Source organism: Callorhinus ursinus, unplaced genomic scaffold, assembly GCF_003265705.2.
Source record: "Callorhinus ursinus isolate GAN/ISIS: 27379988/994484 unplaced genomic scaffold, GSC_fseal_2.0 scaffold37, whole genome shotgun sequence".
NCBI classification, from domain to species: domain Eukaryota; kingdom Metazoa; phylum Chordata; class Mammalia; order Carnivora; family Otariidae; genus Callorhinus; species Callorhinus ursinus.
Window position 1 is genome coordinate 2,887,015 of NW_027397099.1, and position 18,268 is coordinate 2,905,282.

At 45.5% G+C, this 18,268-nt stretch overlaps 1 protein-coding gene and 1 long non-coding RNA gene across 7 annotated transcripts in view; one reads left to right on the plus strand and one right to left on the minus strand.

Annotated features, from left to right (window-relative positions):
• The window catches only part of LOC141370530 (uncharacterized), a 181,293-nt gene that overhangs the window by 162,426 nt on the left and 599 nt on the right, over positions 1–18,268 (plus strand). The gene's annotated exons all lie outside the window — the stretch shown is intronic.
• ZFHX3 (zinc finger homeobox 3) overlaps positions 2,197–18,268 on the minus strand; it is a 244,097-nt gene continuing 228,025 nt past the window's right edge. For 5 of the 6 annotated variants that reach the window (XM_073880062.1, XM_073880064.1, XM_025888787.2 and 2 more), the window contains 2 exons: positions 11,950–17,397; positions 2,197–8,138 (listed from right to left, as the gene is read on the minus strand). In XM_073880062.1, the coding sequence (XP_073736163.1) occupies positions 6,478–8,138; positions 11,950–17,397 (7,109 nt within the window). In that variant the 3' untranslated portion in view covers positions 2,197–6,477. Of the gene's footprint in view, positions 8,139–10,498; positions 10,636–11,949; positions 17,398–18,268 lie in introns of all 6 variants that reach the window. The other variant, XR_012374614.1, reaches the window with a different exon arrangement.

An 18,268-nucleotide genomic window follows, 5' to 3' on the forward strand; every position in this document is an offset into this window, starting at 1 on the left:
TAAGGGATTCATAAATTGGATTACATAGTCTCTTTGTTCCATATAGGATAAGAAATGAAGCAGTCATAAAGGATCAAGAACAAATTTATTTTTGCACCTATAATTTAAAAACTCAAGAAGATAGACTGAGAGGAATCTAAACTAATTGGCTAAGACATCTTAAAAACACGTGCCTTTAATTTAAAAAAGGATGAAAGAGGGAGGGAGGGAAGAAGGAAGGATGGAAAGAAGGAAAGGAAATACCCACCTTTGCTGTGAAGTAAAAAATAATGGAAAGCTGCCTCTACTTAATGGCCTTGAGAGCATAATTTCTTTACAAGTTTTGCCAGAGCCCTTGCTGGTCCACCCCCAGCAGTAATGTACAGAGACTGAGTGAGCACATGTGTCCTGCTGTAATTAAGGCTGCAGAGCAGAGCGGCAGGTGCAAACTTCTCATCCTTCAACTTGACTCTTAAACTGCTTGTGCTCTTGTAACTTAAAGTCTAAACTTGTTAAAAGTGAGATTTGGAAGGTCATTAGTCTATAACAGGAGCTAGGCACTACAGACATTTCTTTAAAGCAAAATTAGAAACAGCTACCTAACACATATCAGCCGTTTTAAGATGTTGCCGTTTCACATTTTCCAGGGGAGAAAAACTATTAATTCCAAGGAGATTAATATCCACATGAGCATGATATTGAAGCCAGATTGGAAGCCTTCTTTTCCCTTAAGAAAAAGCTTTTCTAGTAACAGAGTCCCTTGCCCAACCCTCTTTCAGTGTAATTCAGGTGCTTAGAGATTTTCTGATACAAAGGGCTCAACCATCACTGAGGTTTGGTCTTATTTCCTTGTTAAAAATTTATCTTTAGAAGCATTTGAGTTGTAGTCACTTTCCTTGAAAGAGCTGAGGCAGCAAAACCCCTCTGCAAAATAGTTCCATTTAAAATGTTTCAATGTGATCCTGCCAGATCCTAAAATAATTATAGCTTAGAAAGGCAGACGTGGCTTTGGGTCTGAACAATTTTTATCATCCTGTACCTTTTCGTGGGGTTAGAAGAAAGATCAGTGACATAACTGTGTGCCAAGAAAACATACTGACATAGAAGCCATGTGCTCCTATGGGAACACCCAAAAGAAAGGTACAGTGCCTGGGGAAAGATCAGGGTTTTATCAGGGATAATATTAGGGATACTACTTGTTTGGCACAGAGGTTCTAGCATTGGCAAGGGCACCAACTTTTCCTTTCTAAGCACTAGCAATGCCTGTGCCAGTTGTAGAACTCTTTGAAATTTTTAGCTAATAGGGTCACTCCCTCTTCTTGAATGCGTGCTCCAGGAACTAAGAAAAAAGACTTGGTTGACAATGGCTGTCAGAGCCAATAGAGGATGATTTCATAGCTTAACTCCTGGGGTAGAAAAGACCCCTGTTGGCCAAGAGCAGATGCCACAGACCTTGCAAAACACAGCCTCCAATGCTGTCCAAGCCCAGCTACTAGAGTTTTGTAAATTATCAGCTGTGGCTCTAAATTAAAGATGAATGGAAGGCCTTTGGGCCTGATCCTGGATATACTCCTTATTAATGACTTTCAGGCGTTTTGTGCTGTAAGAGAGTTTTTTTATAAGAAGACTCTTGTATGTAGGAATGACTAGCGCTATTACTGTTTTGCAGACTGTTCTTATCTCAAATTCTGCTCTAAAAGGCATTTAGAAAAGTCCTTTGATAGGAAAGGTAAATAAATCACCCACTTAATTCAACTTACCTTTCATATCCTTCTGTCATAAACAGTGGATCCAATTCCCACCTCAGAAAAGTTTAACTTACCTCTCTTCCAGCCATCAGCAAAACTTACTTGCTCATGGTTGTGCCAAGTGTCCACAATTCTCATAGAAACATTTGAAGAAAAAAAAATACAGGTACTATTAAGGCTCTCGAGGGTCAAGTATTACCCAAGCTCTCAGACTTACCCTTCTCAATGAAATAAGCTAGTCAGCACCACAGCCAAAACTTGCGGCACTTTCATGCCAAAACTTGCTGCACTTTCATGAACGCCAGGAGAGAGATAGGAAGTACAAGGACACTTAGAAATACTAAAGAGCTATGTACCTTGGAATAAGTACATGCAACCTCAAGATACTGTTCAAATTTACACTTTGCCAGTATCAATCTCTTTCTCTCTCATACATGCACACACACAAAATCTGAGGGCATAAGACAAGAACTTTTGCTCATATTTTTTTAATGTATCACAATGAGCAGGAAACATACTTGATGAAATATTTTCAAAGGAGTATATTCAATTACCATCTACAATCAACTTAACTATGACAACAAAGTTTTTGTGACAAATTTTTTTTTCAGTTTGAAAGTTCCATGTGGTTCTGTTTGTTAGTCTCCATGTATTTTGGTACAGTTCGAGATCAGCATTGTTACAGTAACAAAAAAAGCTAACAAGACTACATTATAGAAAAACACCAAGAACATTTTTGGTTTCACTTGCTCTATTTTTTTTTTTGTTTTTTTGTTTTTTGTTTTTTTGTACATTGCAAAGGCTGTTCATATACCTCTTCACCTCAGGGTCACGTTCATTTATGCTTTCTTTCCTACCCAAACTTGCCCCCCTCCCCCCCAAGAAAGTAAACAAACAAAAAAAACTAGTCAAAGCTTTGTTTCACAGTGGGCAGTATCTCAGCGCCAACAACCAACCAACTCAATTTATGCTTCTATTTAAAATGTTTTAATTTAATTTATTTAAAAAAAATATATGTCCATGAATATCAAGTGCACTGGCTTGGGTCACTGCCTCTCTCTCCTGCAACTTCCTGCCATGCCTGATAAACTCAGGTTTAAACACATGCCGTCTGTTTTACTTTATTTTCAATCATGTAAAACTTTGGCCACATTCATCTCTTTAAATAGCTTTTAATTAAAAAAAAAACTTCCTAGATTTATTAAACTTTTCCGTGTGTGTGTGTGTGTGTGTGTGTGTGTGTGTGTGTGTGTGTGTGTGTGTTTCCCTCTTAAGTTTCTTTTTGGAAGGATGGAGGAAGGATGCTTGAAATAAGTTCCATTCGGTGGGTTCATATGGTGCCATGACTGAATGGTGTCAAGCGCCAACCCACTCTTTGGAGTATTTGAAAAAAAAAACCAACCAACCAACCAACCAACCAACCAAAATATGAAGTGTCAATAGAGGTGAAGAACTAATTTAAAAAGTGAGTTGAGATATCCTATTCGGCTACGTACTATGCAACAGGAGTTAAATTCCCCTGGTGAGACCAATCTAAACAGTTGAGCATTGTAGTGAATTCATGCTTTGTAAATGATACCAGTCACAGCCATAGTGGATGTCAACCCACAAACATCTAACTAGCTCATATTTGACCTCTAATTGTCACCATCACTGACTGCTTTGCTACTTCTGAGTTAATGCTGAGAATTCTTTTTTTCTTTTTTGAATGAACATATATGTGGGTGGTAGAGTTGTAGAGGAAAGCATCAAATGTGCAACCCACTCCAGGATGAAACAATCACATAACCCCTCTGAGAAACACTGGTGGGTGGAAGCATGCTTAGCCAATCTACCCAACCACCTTGCTGTTGCCAAATACACCCACAGGTCAAGGCATGGCATAACAAAACACTGACAGTCACTCTGCCTCACAGAGGGAGGATGGCATAGTAGCTCAAAACAAATAAACAAAACACCATTGTGGAGGGGGTGGCAAAATTACAAGGAAATGAACTTAAAGTTGAGGGGGGAGGGAAAGGGATAGAAATTGCACTATTACCAAACAATATCATTTTTAAAAACAAAGTTTTCAGAAAAAACCTAGCAGAATTTGACAGGTAAAGCTAGTGTTAAATTGTTAATTGGTATCACATAGAGAACCAAAAACAAAAACAATTTTTTTTCTATATGATACAGACACAGAGTAACATACAACAGTTAAATGGCAAAAAATATATATATATATTTCATAGAGTTACAAACAAGATAAAATGGAAAACAAAAAACTGTACAACTTTAAAATTTAAAAATGTTCATCTCAAACACAGGGAGAAATACAAGAATTCTTGTTAAAAGAAATAGCTTGTTAAAACAGCAAATGTTTTTGTGTACTTGTTTTTGACACCTTATGCTACAACTGGATACTGGTATGAATAGTTAGATGGTACTCTTTAGTATTTCTACTTAAAAAATTTAAAAAAAAGGAATTTGCACTGTGCATCAGCCTAGTTAGAAATATATACAACAGTTCAGGATCTACTCTTTCATTAAACCAAAAAGAAATTCATAAAAATAAAACAGTCCCGGCTAAAAAAAGAGGAAAAAAAAAATCCATTTTCAGATCTTGGAATGCTCCAGTCTTTTGCAAAGTCGTTGAGTGGCTTCAGCACTGGGGAAAGAAGCCCGAAAGATGACCAATGGAACCTGCATTCACAGTCTTCAAAGTTCCCTTTTGAAACATAAGGAAGAGAACGAAGGGGAGAAGGATTTCACACTTTTGGGGCAAGGGGAGATTGTTTCTGTTGATGTTTGGCTATGAAAGTGAAAGCAAAGCATCTATTTGTCTCCAAAATCTACATTTTAGCAGCACAAAGTTTTCCTTTCAAAGTTCAGACCGTTGTTTTAAGATGAGAAAGGGTGTATGTTGCGTTGTGTTATGTGTTACAGGAATACAGATATTAACATAAATACAAGTGCCTCACATACGGTTCCTTTTTGCTCTCTGTACACTGCTATCTGCTTCTTTGTTGGCTGCACTCTGGATCACTCGCCGCTCAGACTGCCTAACACAAGGACAAAACTTTGAAGTAAAAAATGTGTCTTTTGGTATATGGAATTGTCATTAACAGTTGCCTCTCTGCTTGCAGAAGAAGCACATAACAACCTGGGAATCTTTTGTTTTACTCTTTCTTTTATTAAACTAAGTCTTGTTTGTTTAAATCAGAAACAAATTCTCAAGTAACAAGAACCCTTTCCCTTTTTTCTGCATCAGCAGTGAAAGGGTGTGTCTTTGGATTTTATTTAAAGCATGAAATTTCTTTTTCTGAGAGGAAAGAAAACAAAAACAAAACCCCTAACCAAAAACTTTTTTAGAAAGAAAAGCACACAGCCCAATTCCACAAACTGAAACAAATGCTTTAGTTTAGGAAAAGAATATTTGAAGCATCTACCAAAGGAGGAGGAAAAGAAAGGATAAAAAGAAAAGCTAAAGGAAGGATAAATAAAAAATAAATGGCACAAGGCTCACAGACATCGGTAACTAGAATTATATGCCTTTAAAAAGTTTTAACTCCCCAACCAAAAATAATCTGTGAGGATCCTAATGACCCCTAGAACCTTTTGAAATTCTTTCTTTAGTTTTATAAAATAATTCTGCAGCTACCCTCTAAGAAATGAAGGCAGCTACCTTAAGTGGGAGATTATAGGGTGGGAGGAGGAAAGAGAAAGTGGAATTAAGGGACAAAGGGGAGAAAAGCTTAGGCGAATCAACGGATTGCAATCTATCTGCTAGGAATGAACAAGACAACATCAAATGAGGAGCTGTCAGCTGGACCATACAAAAAGCTAAATGTACACAAAAGGTTTTTTTTTTCCTTTTAAATCTACCATACTGCTTCAGTTCATTTCCAATGCAACAATCTACTCAACACCAAAAATGGTCATATCTATCATAAATACAGAAAGTCAGTTTTTAAAACTTATTTTTTTAAGCTACAAGTCCTCAACACTCTGTGTGTGTGTTTTTTTTTTTTTTCTGAAAGTGGGAGTGCTTAACTTTTCCCCTTGAAATTGGCTTCAGCAGAAAAGCTATCCTTTAAATCCCCAGAAAGCTAAAGCAGTTCACATTGTTTTTCTCAAATATTTTCTGCCCGTTTTTAAATTAAAACAAAAAATCTTTTCTGGAACAAAAAAAAAAAAACTGAAAAAATAATATATTATAAAACAATGATTCTGAAAACAGAACAAAGTGTGAGCGATTGACCTGAGAATAAAAAGACATTACATTTCTTTTTTTTTCTTTTAGCAAGCCATTGGTATCTGAATGCTAAGATAGCAAGAAATTTAAAACTGTAACAAGGTGGACTGCTTTCCCATACAGTGCATGCCGGGCTCCTCCTGTGCTATCAACGTGGGGTGTTTATTGAAAAGGGGCAAATATACAAGGGGTTTAAGCTCCAAAGACATTAGGGAGGCCCTGCGGACTTCTGTTTCCCAGACCAATAGTACCTTCAAAAGGACACAATGTAACAGGGTTAAGGTTTTTTTTTTTAATATTAAAAGAAAAAAGAAAAGACAAGAATGTAAAATCACCGGCATAGATAGGTATATGAGGAAACAACCCTCGCTTTTTCTTTTTTTTTTTGTTTTTTTTTTTTTTTTTTTTTTTTTGGTTAGAAGCTTTGGAATTGCAGTTAGTCTATTTTTGAAATTGGTTTGTTATTAATCTTTTTATTTAAATTCATTTGTTTGTATTGTTCATCTTCAAAGCTTACAATCTGAAGGTGTCCGTTCCTACACTGGTCAGACCACTGTCCTTGGGGCAGCTGGGGTCTTTGGGACCCTCCACCGGGCTCGCCGGTCCGTCGGACTTTTGGCTGAGATCCGTGTCAGACTCCTCCGAATAGTCGTCTGTTGGCATCGAGGGCTGAACCCCTGAGGTGCTGCATGAACTTGAGGTAACCGTTGAAGATGAGGAGAGAGGAGGAAAAGAAGGGGGCTTCGCGGCTGAAGCCCGGGAGACCACTTGCGGCCAAGACTTCCTGGAGGCGTGGGGGGAAGCGGAGGACGAGGAGGGGGCGGCGGCCGACGGGGGAGGGGGGCTGTCGTTTGAGTGAGCGGCAGACTGCGAGGTAGATGCGGTGCTAGGATCGGGGAAGCAGGCAGAGTGAGGTAATAAACTAGGGTGCTCTTTGGCGTTTCTTGCTGCTCTCGTGATTGTTCTGTGTTTGTGCAAGGCCGACTCGAGATGTTGACTCAGAGCTTCCTCCCCACAGAGCGCGCTCTCGCACGCCAGGCAGTGGTACGAGCCGCCGCCACTCCCGCCGCCGCCGCCGCCGCCACCACTGCCGCCGCCGCCCGTGGGGACGTGAAGCACCATCTCTTGCAGGTTCACCACAGACTGGCCGAAGAAGCAGAGGGACTTCAGGTGGCTCCTCGCCGCCTCCTCGTCACCGAAGCCCGCCTGGCACTTGCGGCAGACCAACTTGTACTGCACCTTTGGAACAATGAAGGGGTCGTAGAGGGAGTCCGCACTTTTGCTTTCTGCTTCTGGCTCTTCGGGGGGTTTTGGCAGGAGCGGGGACACCTCACGGGGTGCGTTCTTCTGCTCTTCTGGTTTGGGGGATTCTTTGGCAGGGTCTTTGTCTGGGGAAGCAGCCCCCTGGGGGACTGGGGTTTGGCTTGCTTTGGGCTGCTGCTGCACTTTTTGCTGCTGCTGCTGGAGTTGCCGCTGCTGCTGCTGCTGGATCGCCTCCTGCAGACTCTGCTGGTATTGCTGGTACTGCTGCAGTAGGGAGCCCGGGGACAGCCCCATCAGGGCCTGCGACAGCGCAGGGCTGTAGGGGAACAGGCCTTCCATGCCATACATAGGCTGCAGGTACCCGCTCTGCAGGGCGCCAGGGATCTGGGGGGCATAGTAAGGAGAGAAGCCTGGTACAAAGTAAGGAAGGAACTGGCTCGTGAGCAACGCTGTGGGGTCTGAAGTCAAGGCTGCCTGCAGGGCCTGCAGCTGTGCAGGGTCCACTGCATACTCCATGGTGGGCAGCGGTGCTGAGATCGTGGCTGTGGCCGCTGTGGGGGCCTCTCCTTTCTCCTTCTTGGGGACAGGGAGAGGCTCCCCTTTCCCTTTGTGTGCCTTTTCCTTCTCCTTTACCTTCTCACTGTCTTTGTCCTTGCGTTGCTGTTGCTGCTGTTGCGGTGGGAGCTGTGGCGCGGGTGGGGGCTGAGCTGCGGGTGGCGGCGGCTGCACCTGTGGCTGCTGCTGGGGTTGGGGGGGCTGCTGAGGGGCCAGCGCCATGGTGGCTTGTGCTGGGGTCGGGGAGCTCAGCGAGGCTGAGGACGGTTTATTTGGTAATCCAGATGTGGGGAGGCCAGGGGAAGGAACTGTTGTGCTGGGCAGACCCATCAAGTTCGGTTTAGGAGACGTTAAAGCTGAAAAAAATGAAGACAGAAAGAACCACAGGTCAGTCTGGGGTGGTGAGGCTGAAGCTCAAGATGTTTTGCTTCTGTCACTGGCATGAAGTCTGAGATCTCAAGGTTTAACGTTGAAAGACCCTCTCAAAACCATTTTCCATAGAGGGGTCTCACCTGGCTCAGGGTTGGACAGCCTTGTATTCTAATCAGTGCCCAATCCTGGGTCAGCTGCCCTACTTCCCCTTTCAGTTAAACAACTTCTAACACCTTCCTGCCACACATGCCACACCCACTAATTCATATGTTCTTTGCCCAGTTCCCCCCCACTAGCTGTTTCCCGCTGGGACATTTGAACCAAAGGCCTTCATCAAAGCTCCACAGAAATAGTGTGGCTAAGAGGCCCCACCAGAAGTTGCAGAGGAGAGAGGTAACAGGAGAAGAGGGCAAAATGCAAGAAACCTGGCCAAGCCCCAAGACCATGTGAAGAAACAAATGTGCCTCTCCGGCCTCCACCGCTACAACTGAATGGATGTGTTAAGAGGACAGAGAGGAGGAGGAGCGATGGGAACAAAAACAGTCCATTCAGGGAAAACTGTCCCGTTATTTGGCTCAGCTAATCTGTTTTAACAAATCTGTTGAAAAATGTAACCATCTAGGAAGATGATTCTGAAGTTTGCTGGAGAATGAGCATTCTCTCTTCCTACCCATTTGAATGACACACAGAAAGACTGCAGCTGCTTGAGAATGCACCCCCCAGCAAGAGGCGAAAAGCAGTATCAGAAATGGAATGGCCCAAAGTACCCCTGCTTTCTGAGACATCACTGCAACCTACTCATACTTATGGGCAGCAAAGGTCTTTAACCAAGTCACCAGGCCCACATGGGGTACAGCCCCATCTGCAGTCACACTCTGCCCATAAGGCCTTCACCCAGTCCAGAGCCTAATGTCCTCCCATACCCATATTTCTCTCCTGGTTTGAGTCTTTTGTTCCAGGGTGATGGAAGACAGCCTTACTCCTGGTACATCCAGTGGCAGGTGCATTAAGACTAGCAAGGTGGTGATGGTGGTAGAGGGCAGCAAAGTGGGACAGAGAGACCAGATTTGCTGAATGATGAGATGCTGAGAAGAATTCACAGGCAGCAGACCTCAGATCATTCCATTCACTACACTTAAGACAATGGACCGTATTCATCCCTTCTCTTCAGAGGGCACCAAAATGTAAACTAAAAAAATCCCATAGCTCCTCACTATTTTCATCTGGACCACCTTCTGCCAGAAAGCTGGGGTTGGGGGGTTCTATAACATGACACTGTCATTGTGAGGAAAAAACAGAGAAGCCCAGACCTGGGTGAAGACAATGTTGGCTTATTACACTGGTGCAGCATGTAAAAACCCTCAAACTTCAGATGAAGAGAACAAGGTTGCCTCAAGGTGCCAATCCCAGAAAAATATCCATTATTGTTTGGAAAGCCAAGGGGATGCTTCCCTTGTACAGCAGCATTAATTTACTCTCTCAAAACAGCAGACAGGGACCACTAAGGTGAAGTCATCCAATTTCCTCAAAGCACAGAAGGAACTGAAACCAGAAAGAAGTATCTGACTCAGAAAAAGCCGGTAAAGGTTCACTGGTTAAACTGGCATGCACAAGATGGAGAGTGAATGGATTATGAATTCGACAACTTAGGACATGGCTCTTTCTGTCTACATCTGGGCAACAGGCCTGCTCCAAGTTGTAGGTTGGAGCCAAAAGGTCAGCGAGGCAAGGAAAAAACATCTAGAGATTTCTCCATCTCTGTGGTATCAGGCTTTCAGGAGAAAGATCCCAGTCAGAAGGCCTTAAACGGACTTCTGTATCTTGAGAAGAGAAAGAAATGGTAAGGATCATTTACAGAATCCTTGCTATATTTACCAAGCTCTGCACTAACCATGTTTGATAGAGTAGCTCAATACATTCTCAGAATAATTCTGTGGCCTCAGTTTTCTCATCAGCAAGATTAGAACCAAGCAAGGCATTTCATCGCCCTGATACTTGTCATGCACCTCTGGAGTCAGACTGATACAGTATGGATTGTGTTTGACACACAGCCGCTATGTGGCCTTAGACCCATTGACTCCACGGAACCTCAACTTTCTACAATACATGGTTGTAGCGACTAAATGGAAGGTCATATGGAAAGAGCTTACCATTGGACCTGACGTACTAAATACAAGTTCCTTCCCCCATTCCAGATCCAGTGCTCCTGTGAGCTGTGGTACAGTCAGGTGGTGGTAACTGGGACACACTGGTAACCCTGGCTGCCTCTAATAATTAAGAGCATACCTTTCTATCTTGAGTCCACTCTCAAGTGGTCAGAACCTGAGTAGCACTAAACATATACCTGTTGACTGACTGGCTCATATTGGGTGTTGTGGAAGGAGCACATAGCACTGGGAGCCTGGAGGCCTGGGTGGGAGCTCTGGCTCCTACCCTAGCTTGCTGAATGGTCTTGACCTCTCTGGCCCTCAGTTTTCTCATCTGTAAAACAAGGGGAATAGATCAGACATTCTAATTTTTTTCACATTATTATGAAATGTTGGGCCATCCCAAGCCCTTCTGCCAAGATTCTGGGCTGCAAGGGTAATTCAGTGCCTAGACACCTTCCATAGCTTGATTCTTGGCTTATGTCTAGTTGGCTTTAGCATAATTCTGTGACCTTACTTGCCAACAACTATAAGCAACGACTTACAGATCTTAATGCTTTTACCACTTCAACCCCTGGGAACAGGGACCCATTTTCAGGCAAGGAAGCACTCTGAAGGGCTCTCCTTTGGTAAAGGTACACTTGGTCAATGCAGGCCTGGGGCGGGGGGGTGGAAATCTTGCTGACTTATGCCTAAGTTTCACAGAATCCTAGAGGTCCAATTTAGGAAAGAAAGCTGGCTACAGAGAAGACAGGTGAGGACAGAGGAGGAACAAGAGAGGGACACAGGAAGAATTATCAGACTCCCTATTAATAATAGAAAAATAAGAGCACCAAGTATATATGACTGAATTAGGGGGCTGGGGGGGAGCAAAGAGAGAGAGATGGGTGAAGGGAAATGAAGGGGTGATGAAGACTCCTAAAAATGAGCATTAATGTTTATTGTCTGTCTGAAGATTCAGAACCATCTTGCCCAATACAAGATTCCTGGCCAGTGCATTCAAGTACAGAGGCAGTCTCATTATAATGAAACTAGTATAACCACTATTGTTCTGGCTAGGTAAGAAGCCCAGGAATAAGGATCCATTTATGAGAGCTTCTTCCTGATAGCAGTTCTGCCAGAACAGCTCTCTAAAAACAGGAACAGGGACCACAGGTAAGGACAAGGACTTAGGTTCTCTTGAACCAGTTTCCATAAAGCATGATCCAGAATTAGCTAGGATATTCAAATGTCTTCTATTTTCAACAATTATCTAGATGGGATTGGCAATTTCACAAAGACTGACTGGAAGGGTCTATGCTAGAAGCCTTTTTCTTGAAAATAACCCAGGATTTAGGATGCCAGGACCCTCAAGTTCTTCCCTGTAGCACGCACCCTGGTTGTGTTACTGAACACAGGGCAAAGAGAATAATTTCATAGCAGACTGTTCCAACCAGGAGGTCCCATCCCTGAGACTGGGAAGTCATAGAACCACAGCACTAGGGAGACTCAGTGAAAGGGACCAGAAGTTCTGTTGCTGTTAGAAAACTGGAAAGGGACGCTTCTACCTATCTGCCCAACATTCAGAGAATTTGGGTGGTAGCCATAGAACAAAATGCTATTTGGGCAGCTATTTAATGCTGTAAGAATCACCTAGAGCAGAACCCACCTGTGTTGGATGGAGTAAAGCCCGGCAAGGAGGGGCTGTTGAGGCCGGGGAGCAACACAGGAGGAATGCCCTGGAGCGCCGGATATGCTGTAGGAAGGTTAAGAGCCTGAAGAGGGGCATTGTCAAACATCCCTTGCTGCTGAGCTGCCAGTCCGAGGACCTCGTTGGCCTTTTTAATCCGGTCCAACTCTTGTTGAGCCATCAACTGACGTACTGTGGCTGGGTCAAAGTATTCTTTCTCCTTATCCAACTGGCTTCCAATGGTGTCCTTAACTTTGGAGATATGCTGCTGGGAAAAGATATGGTCACGTACAGACAACCGAGCGCTGTACTTGATGCCACACAAAGTGCACTCTGTTTTCGGCCCCTCGTAACTTGTTTGGTTTATACCAAAATGCTTGGCCATGCTTAACTTGGACTTCTTTTCTTTTGCCCGGGCATTCTGGAACCAGACCTGAACAACTCTCTTTGGCAGTCCAATATCATTGCCCAGGACCTCACACTCTAGCATGGTGGGCGTCCTGTAGTCATTAAAGCATGACTTGAGGACTTTCAGCTGCAGATTGGTCATTTGAGTGCGAAAACGTTTCTGCCCTGGCCGATCCCCACTGTCTCCAGATTTGCCTGCTGACCCGCTTGCACCAGGACTCGGGGAGCAGGGGTCTGCAAGGCTCGAGGTTTCACTGTAGTCCACTGTACCTTCATTGTCGTATTCCTTGCTGTAAAAGCTTGGGGCTGGGCTGACCAGACCAGACGACAACCGATCTTCATACTCAGACATTGCCATCATGGCCGCTTTGGTCAACCCTTCATTGGGTGCAGAAGAGGATTTGGTTTCAGTTGCTATTCCCGTCGCACTGTCATTATCCGCGTTGCCCTCGTCTCCGGTGGTGGTATCCGTGATTGCTGTGTTGACAGAGGAACAGTCGTCGTTGTCCAGCTTAGTTTGGTCAAAGTTCAGATTAACTGAGGACATGGAGGGGCTTTCAAAATCTTCAATTCCCTCCACCTTGATGGAAGAAGGGCTAAGAAGAGTTCGGGGAGACAAGTCCATGGTTTTACTCACAGGTGAGAGGGGGACACCTTGGCCGTCACTACTGCTTGGGGGTAGGTGGGAAAAGCTGGCTCCATCAAAAATATCTCCTTTCATCTGGAGTCCCCCATCACAGTCCAAGAGCATTGCAGACAGAGTTAGGTTGTAGCCAGCTCTCTTGGCCTCATGCCAATGACGGGACCGGATATGAGCCTCGAGGGCAGTCTTGGCTTTGAAGAGTGCTCTGCAAAAAGGGCATCTTCTGTGCGCCTGCGCTGGGCCCACAGCCCGGAACTGTCCTTTCCGTTCCCGGGCTCGGGTATTCTGAAACCAGACTTGGACCACACGTTTCTTCAAGCCCACCTCGTGTGCGATGTGATCCAACATCTTTCGAGTTGGATTGGAGTCTAACAGATACTTCTGGTACAGAATTTCTAGCTGTTCTGGTGTAATGGTTGTCCTCAAACGCTTGTCTCGCTGAGGTTCTTCTCCTCCTGTCCCACTGTCATTTTCTCCAGGGCTTGCACTGGCCTTTTCCTCCAGCTTCCTCTTCAGAGTGTTCATTGTGGAGGTTGGAGTTGAAGGAGAAGTGGCCGAGCTGGCTGGAATCTGAGGTATAGCCCCAGAGAGCAGCTGGCTCGCCAGGAGTGGGTTACTAGGGTCAAACAGCATGAAAGGCATATCCAGTGACCTGTCCAAAAACTGGGGGTGGATGAACTGGTTCTGTGCACTCAGGAAATGAAGCTGCTGATGCTCCTGCCAGTGCTCAAATGATGGAAATGCCAACTTACATTGATCACACTGGTAGGGGATTAGCTGAGGAGGTAGGTTTGCCAACTGTTGAGGAGTCGACGTGTGGAGGGGCTTGAGGGGCAGGTGGGAGAGCTGAGAAGGACTGGGGCTTGACTGGGGTAAGGGGCACTGAGGTGGGGGTGCTTGTGGAGGAGGCTGTGGTAACGAAGTGGGGGAAGTGAGCTGTGGGAGCTTTTGCTGGGCTGCGTTTGTCTTCTGCTCGGGCTGGTCTTGTTGCTGCAGCTCTGCCTTTGGTTGTCCTTGCTTTTCTTGGGTTTGGTTTGGCTGTGCACTGGGAGGTTCAGCCTGCTTTGGTTTCTCATCACTTGCCTCTGTTTTTGAACTAAAAGTGGCCAGTTCATCAGGCTCCGCTGTGAGCTGTAAGAAAGCGGAGGAAGCTGTGTTGGCTGATGGTGCTGGGGCGCTGTAAGCCTGTGAGGGCATTGGGGTGCTGCAGGAGGAGCTGGTGGGTGTCAGGATTTCCATGGCATCCATGGAATCCTCATTTTGGCTGTCATCCTGCCCCTCCTCATCCTCATCCTTGTAACACAGCTTCTTCTGATGCTTGATGAGATCAAAGATGCGCTGAAACACCAGGCTACATTTTTTGCACTGGTAGTTCAAGTTGCTTGTTCGAATATACCTATCGTTTGTAAGCTCACGCCGCTCTCCATCTTTGCCCTCCCCCTGATTCTCGTAATTTTTCCTGGCCTTCTGTCGGGCATTTTGAAACCACACCACTATGACTCGGGTTGGAAGGTTTAGTAAATTAGAGAGTTGCTCAAATTCGTCATCCTTTGGGTAAGCATTGGCATCAAAGAAGTCCTGTAGGACCCTCAGCTGATAGTCAGTAAACCTTGTTCTTGAAGACCTCTTGCTTCCCCAGTACTCCTGCTTCTGAGGTTCTGGCGAAGGGGGCCGTGAGTCTATCTTGAGCTCCTCCAGGCTGGTGATGGGAGGATTGCTAAAGTTGTAAGGGGAATCCTTGTTACGCTGCCGCTCTTTGAAGAGGGTGTTTCTGAACCAGTGCTTGATCACTTTCTGCGGCAACCCAGACTTGTCTGCCATTTCTTTGATCTGTTCTTCACTGGGGGAGTTGTTAATGTCAAAATATTGCCGCAGGACCCGAAGCTGGTCATCCGTGATCCTGGTGCGAGGCCTCTTGTTCTGCTGTTGGAGCAGGCTTGGATTGAGCTGGTGCTGGTACAGCTGGGCCAGGTCCGCAGGCAGAGGCTCCACAGGTCCAAGCTGAGGGGGCAGCTGAGCCGGCAAGGTCTGCAGTGGCATCGTCTGCATCATCAGTGGTGAGAAGATGGGCAGCTCCATGGGCATAGAGAGCTGGGTGAGTGGCATGGATGGCTGGGTGGGTGCGATTGTGGGTGAAGTGATGGGCGGGGCAGATGCAGGGATGGCTGGCGTGGAAGCTGGCTGAGGTGGTGCTGCAGGAAGAGGGGGCGGAGGAGGTGGTGGGGGAGGCGGTGGCGGCGGCTCTGGGGTCTGGGGCCTCAGGGGGTATAGTTTATCGTACTGCTCACGGTACTGTTTAGCAAATCTCTCTAGCTGTTTAAAGGGAAAGTAGTTCTGATGAACGTGCTCTTGATGACTCTTTAAAATCAAGATGTTAGAAAACAACTTGCCACAGGAGTCACACTCAAGCTTTTCCAAATTCTCTCCCTGCTCAGTCTTCCCATTCTTCTTCTGCACCTTCTGCTTGTTTTCATTGTACTGAATGACCAGTTCAAAGCCAAAGTTCTCCAGCAGGGCCTTGGTGGCGTTCCCTCTGGCATCTGAGGCGATGCGTGGTGGGAGCATGGAAGGCTCAGAACTAGCTGCTGGTGCCAGTTCTTTCTTCTCTTTAGCCTTCAAGGCATCTGGCAGCGATTCCTTGGGTCCTGGGTTGCCCTCTCCCACCTCGACACTGTCCCTCTCTCTCTGGCTTTCTTTTTCCTTTTCCTTTTCCTTGATGACCAATTTGTTTTTCTTTTCGGAGTGCTGGCTGGGTTGTAGAAGGGCAGAGTGAGTCTGGGACAGAGAGAGCTGGCTTTGCTGTTGCTGATGCAGGATCTGCTGGTGGCTCTGTGTTGGGATCTGAACCTGAGCCTTCAGATCGTCCAGCAGGCCCGGGCCCGTCCCCGTCAGTGTCAGTGCCCCGCTGGTCACTGGCAAGCTCACGTCAGGGTTGAGCTGGAACTCTGCGCTAGGGATGTAGAAGGGGAAGAGGAGATGCTGCTGCTGCTGCAGCTGCAGCAGGGTCTCTGTGGTCATGGGGAAGTGAGGAAGCAGGGCGGGGTTGAACAGCTGAGACTGGATCAGGGCAGCCTGCTGCTGCAGCTCCTGCTGCAGGTGAGCTTGAACTTGAGCCTGGGCCTGGGCTAGTGTCTGTGCTTGCTGCTGCTGCTGCTGCTGCTGCTGCTGCTGCTGCTGCCTGGATGCAATCATATCCGCCAGCTTCTTCCGATTGGCCTCCTTGGGCTCTGAAGGGGAAGTGATGTTGGCACCGATGGGATTCCCCAGGGCTGGCATCCCTACACTTTCAGGGGGCACTTGGCTCAGTAGATTGGAACTCGGAGTGATGCCAGCACTGTTTGGGTTGGTGGTGGTAAAGGTGTTACTGGCACTGGTGCTCACAGGACTTGGGGTGGAGGAGCTCAGGGAGACACTGCTGCTGTTCCCTGTCCCATTGCTACTGCCACTTGCAGCCTCCAGCTTGGCTGCTCGGGCCTTGGTTTGATGCAACACAGACCGCATGTGGATCTCTAAAGTGGAACTCTGGCTATAGGCCACGTTACAAGTGTTACACTTGAAAGGTTTGTTGTCTGGGCTGCTGGTGGGTTCTGGCTGACCAGTTGCCGATTCCTGAAGGGCTCTCTTCAACTTATGCAGGTGGGAGACAGAATTGTAGTGCACTAGCAGGATATTCTTTTGAGTGAAAGACTCCTTGCAGACTGTACACTTGTAAGGGCGAGAAGGGTCTAGAAATTTTTCCATGGTGAAGTTGGGGCCTTTTCTGAAAGGTAGAGCTCTCTTTGGCTCTGAGCCTGAGTCTTCTTGTACCGACCCAGAGTCACTGCCCGTTGGGCTCTGTTTGTCTTCTAAGTCACTCTCTTCCTCCTTGTCTTCCTCAACAATTATGGTGTGGTCCTCTGCCAGGGTAGGGTCTCCCATTGCCAGGAGGTCCCCATTGGCCAGAAGGCCACCATAAAGCTGTTGGATGTCAGCCTCACTCAACTCCAGGTGGCTTGTCTCAAGGTGTTTTTTCAGAGCCTGAAAAGTTCGGAAACTACGCTGACAAAGACAGCACATTGTGGCAGCTCTGATCACATGGTACTGAGAATGGAGCTGCAGCTTTTCAATGGTCTTGAAAGCCAGGCTGCATTGATTACAGCGATACTTGTACACATGGCGATCTGACACAGGCAGCTGAGGCCTCTTGGCATGAACCTCATTGAAGTGTGTTTGAAGAGTGGCAGAAGTTTTGAAAACCTGATTGCACCCCTTCTTCCAGCATAGGAAGCCTGAATCTTCTCTCACAGAGCCTGGGTCAGCAGAAGAGGGTTTCAAATCTCCACTGTGCTCTGTGCTTACAGAGGGCAAGATGTTCTTTCCCAGATCCTCTGAGGTTTCTGTAATTTAAAAAAGAAACAAAAAAAAACAAAACAAAAAAAAAACCAAGCCCAATGATAAAGAAGGCTTTGTTTCAAGGATGGCACCCACAGCTATCTACCTAGCAAGTCCTAGTGAACACAGACTCTCTCCACACAGCCCCTGCAAAGAGTACATATTAAAGCAAGTGCACATCAACAGAGGGGACTAAAAAGAAATACAAAAGTTTCATTCATAATAGGCCTGTATCATATCTTGGATCTGTCTTTACACACCATTCAGTTGCTTGACTCAGAATCCTGAATTTCTCAAGAACTGGTTTGAATGTTACTGATCTTAGACTGGACTTCCCTTTTACGTGAACCTGAACTGTAAAATATGTGAATAAATGATATCCTAAATTGTGGGGAATTTAAGGAATGAACTATTGTCCATTGTAATATAAGAAATTCTGGCAATATAAGAAACTTTGGAATATGTTTTTTTAGCTTCATTTGTTGTAACATTACTTTTGACTGTCCTCTCTATTCAGTAAGAAATGAACATTCAAGTGGCCATTAAAATACATAAAAATTATTTTCTACAGTGATAGGATCACACCCATACATACTCTGACCCTTTTAAAGTCAGCTGTCTACCTTCTAATAGGGAAAAATCACAAGGGGGGGAGGTGGGGCAGTAGTGGGGCTGAGGTCTTCCCAACTTAAATCTTAGCTGCTGACAAAAGGTGAACGATGTAGTACAGCCTCCTAAGTGGACGTCTAATGACCCATCTAATTAAACTAGGAACCACCACAGGGCACCAGCACATGTCTAGAACAATGTCCTTTCTAAATGCACCTTTTTAAAAAATTATCTTAGTCATCATACAGTATATCATTAGTTTTTGAT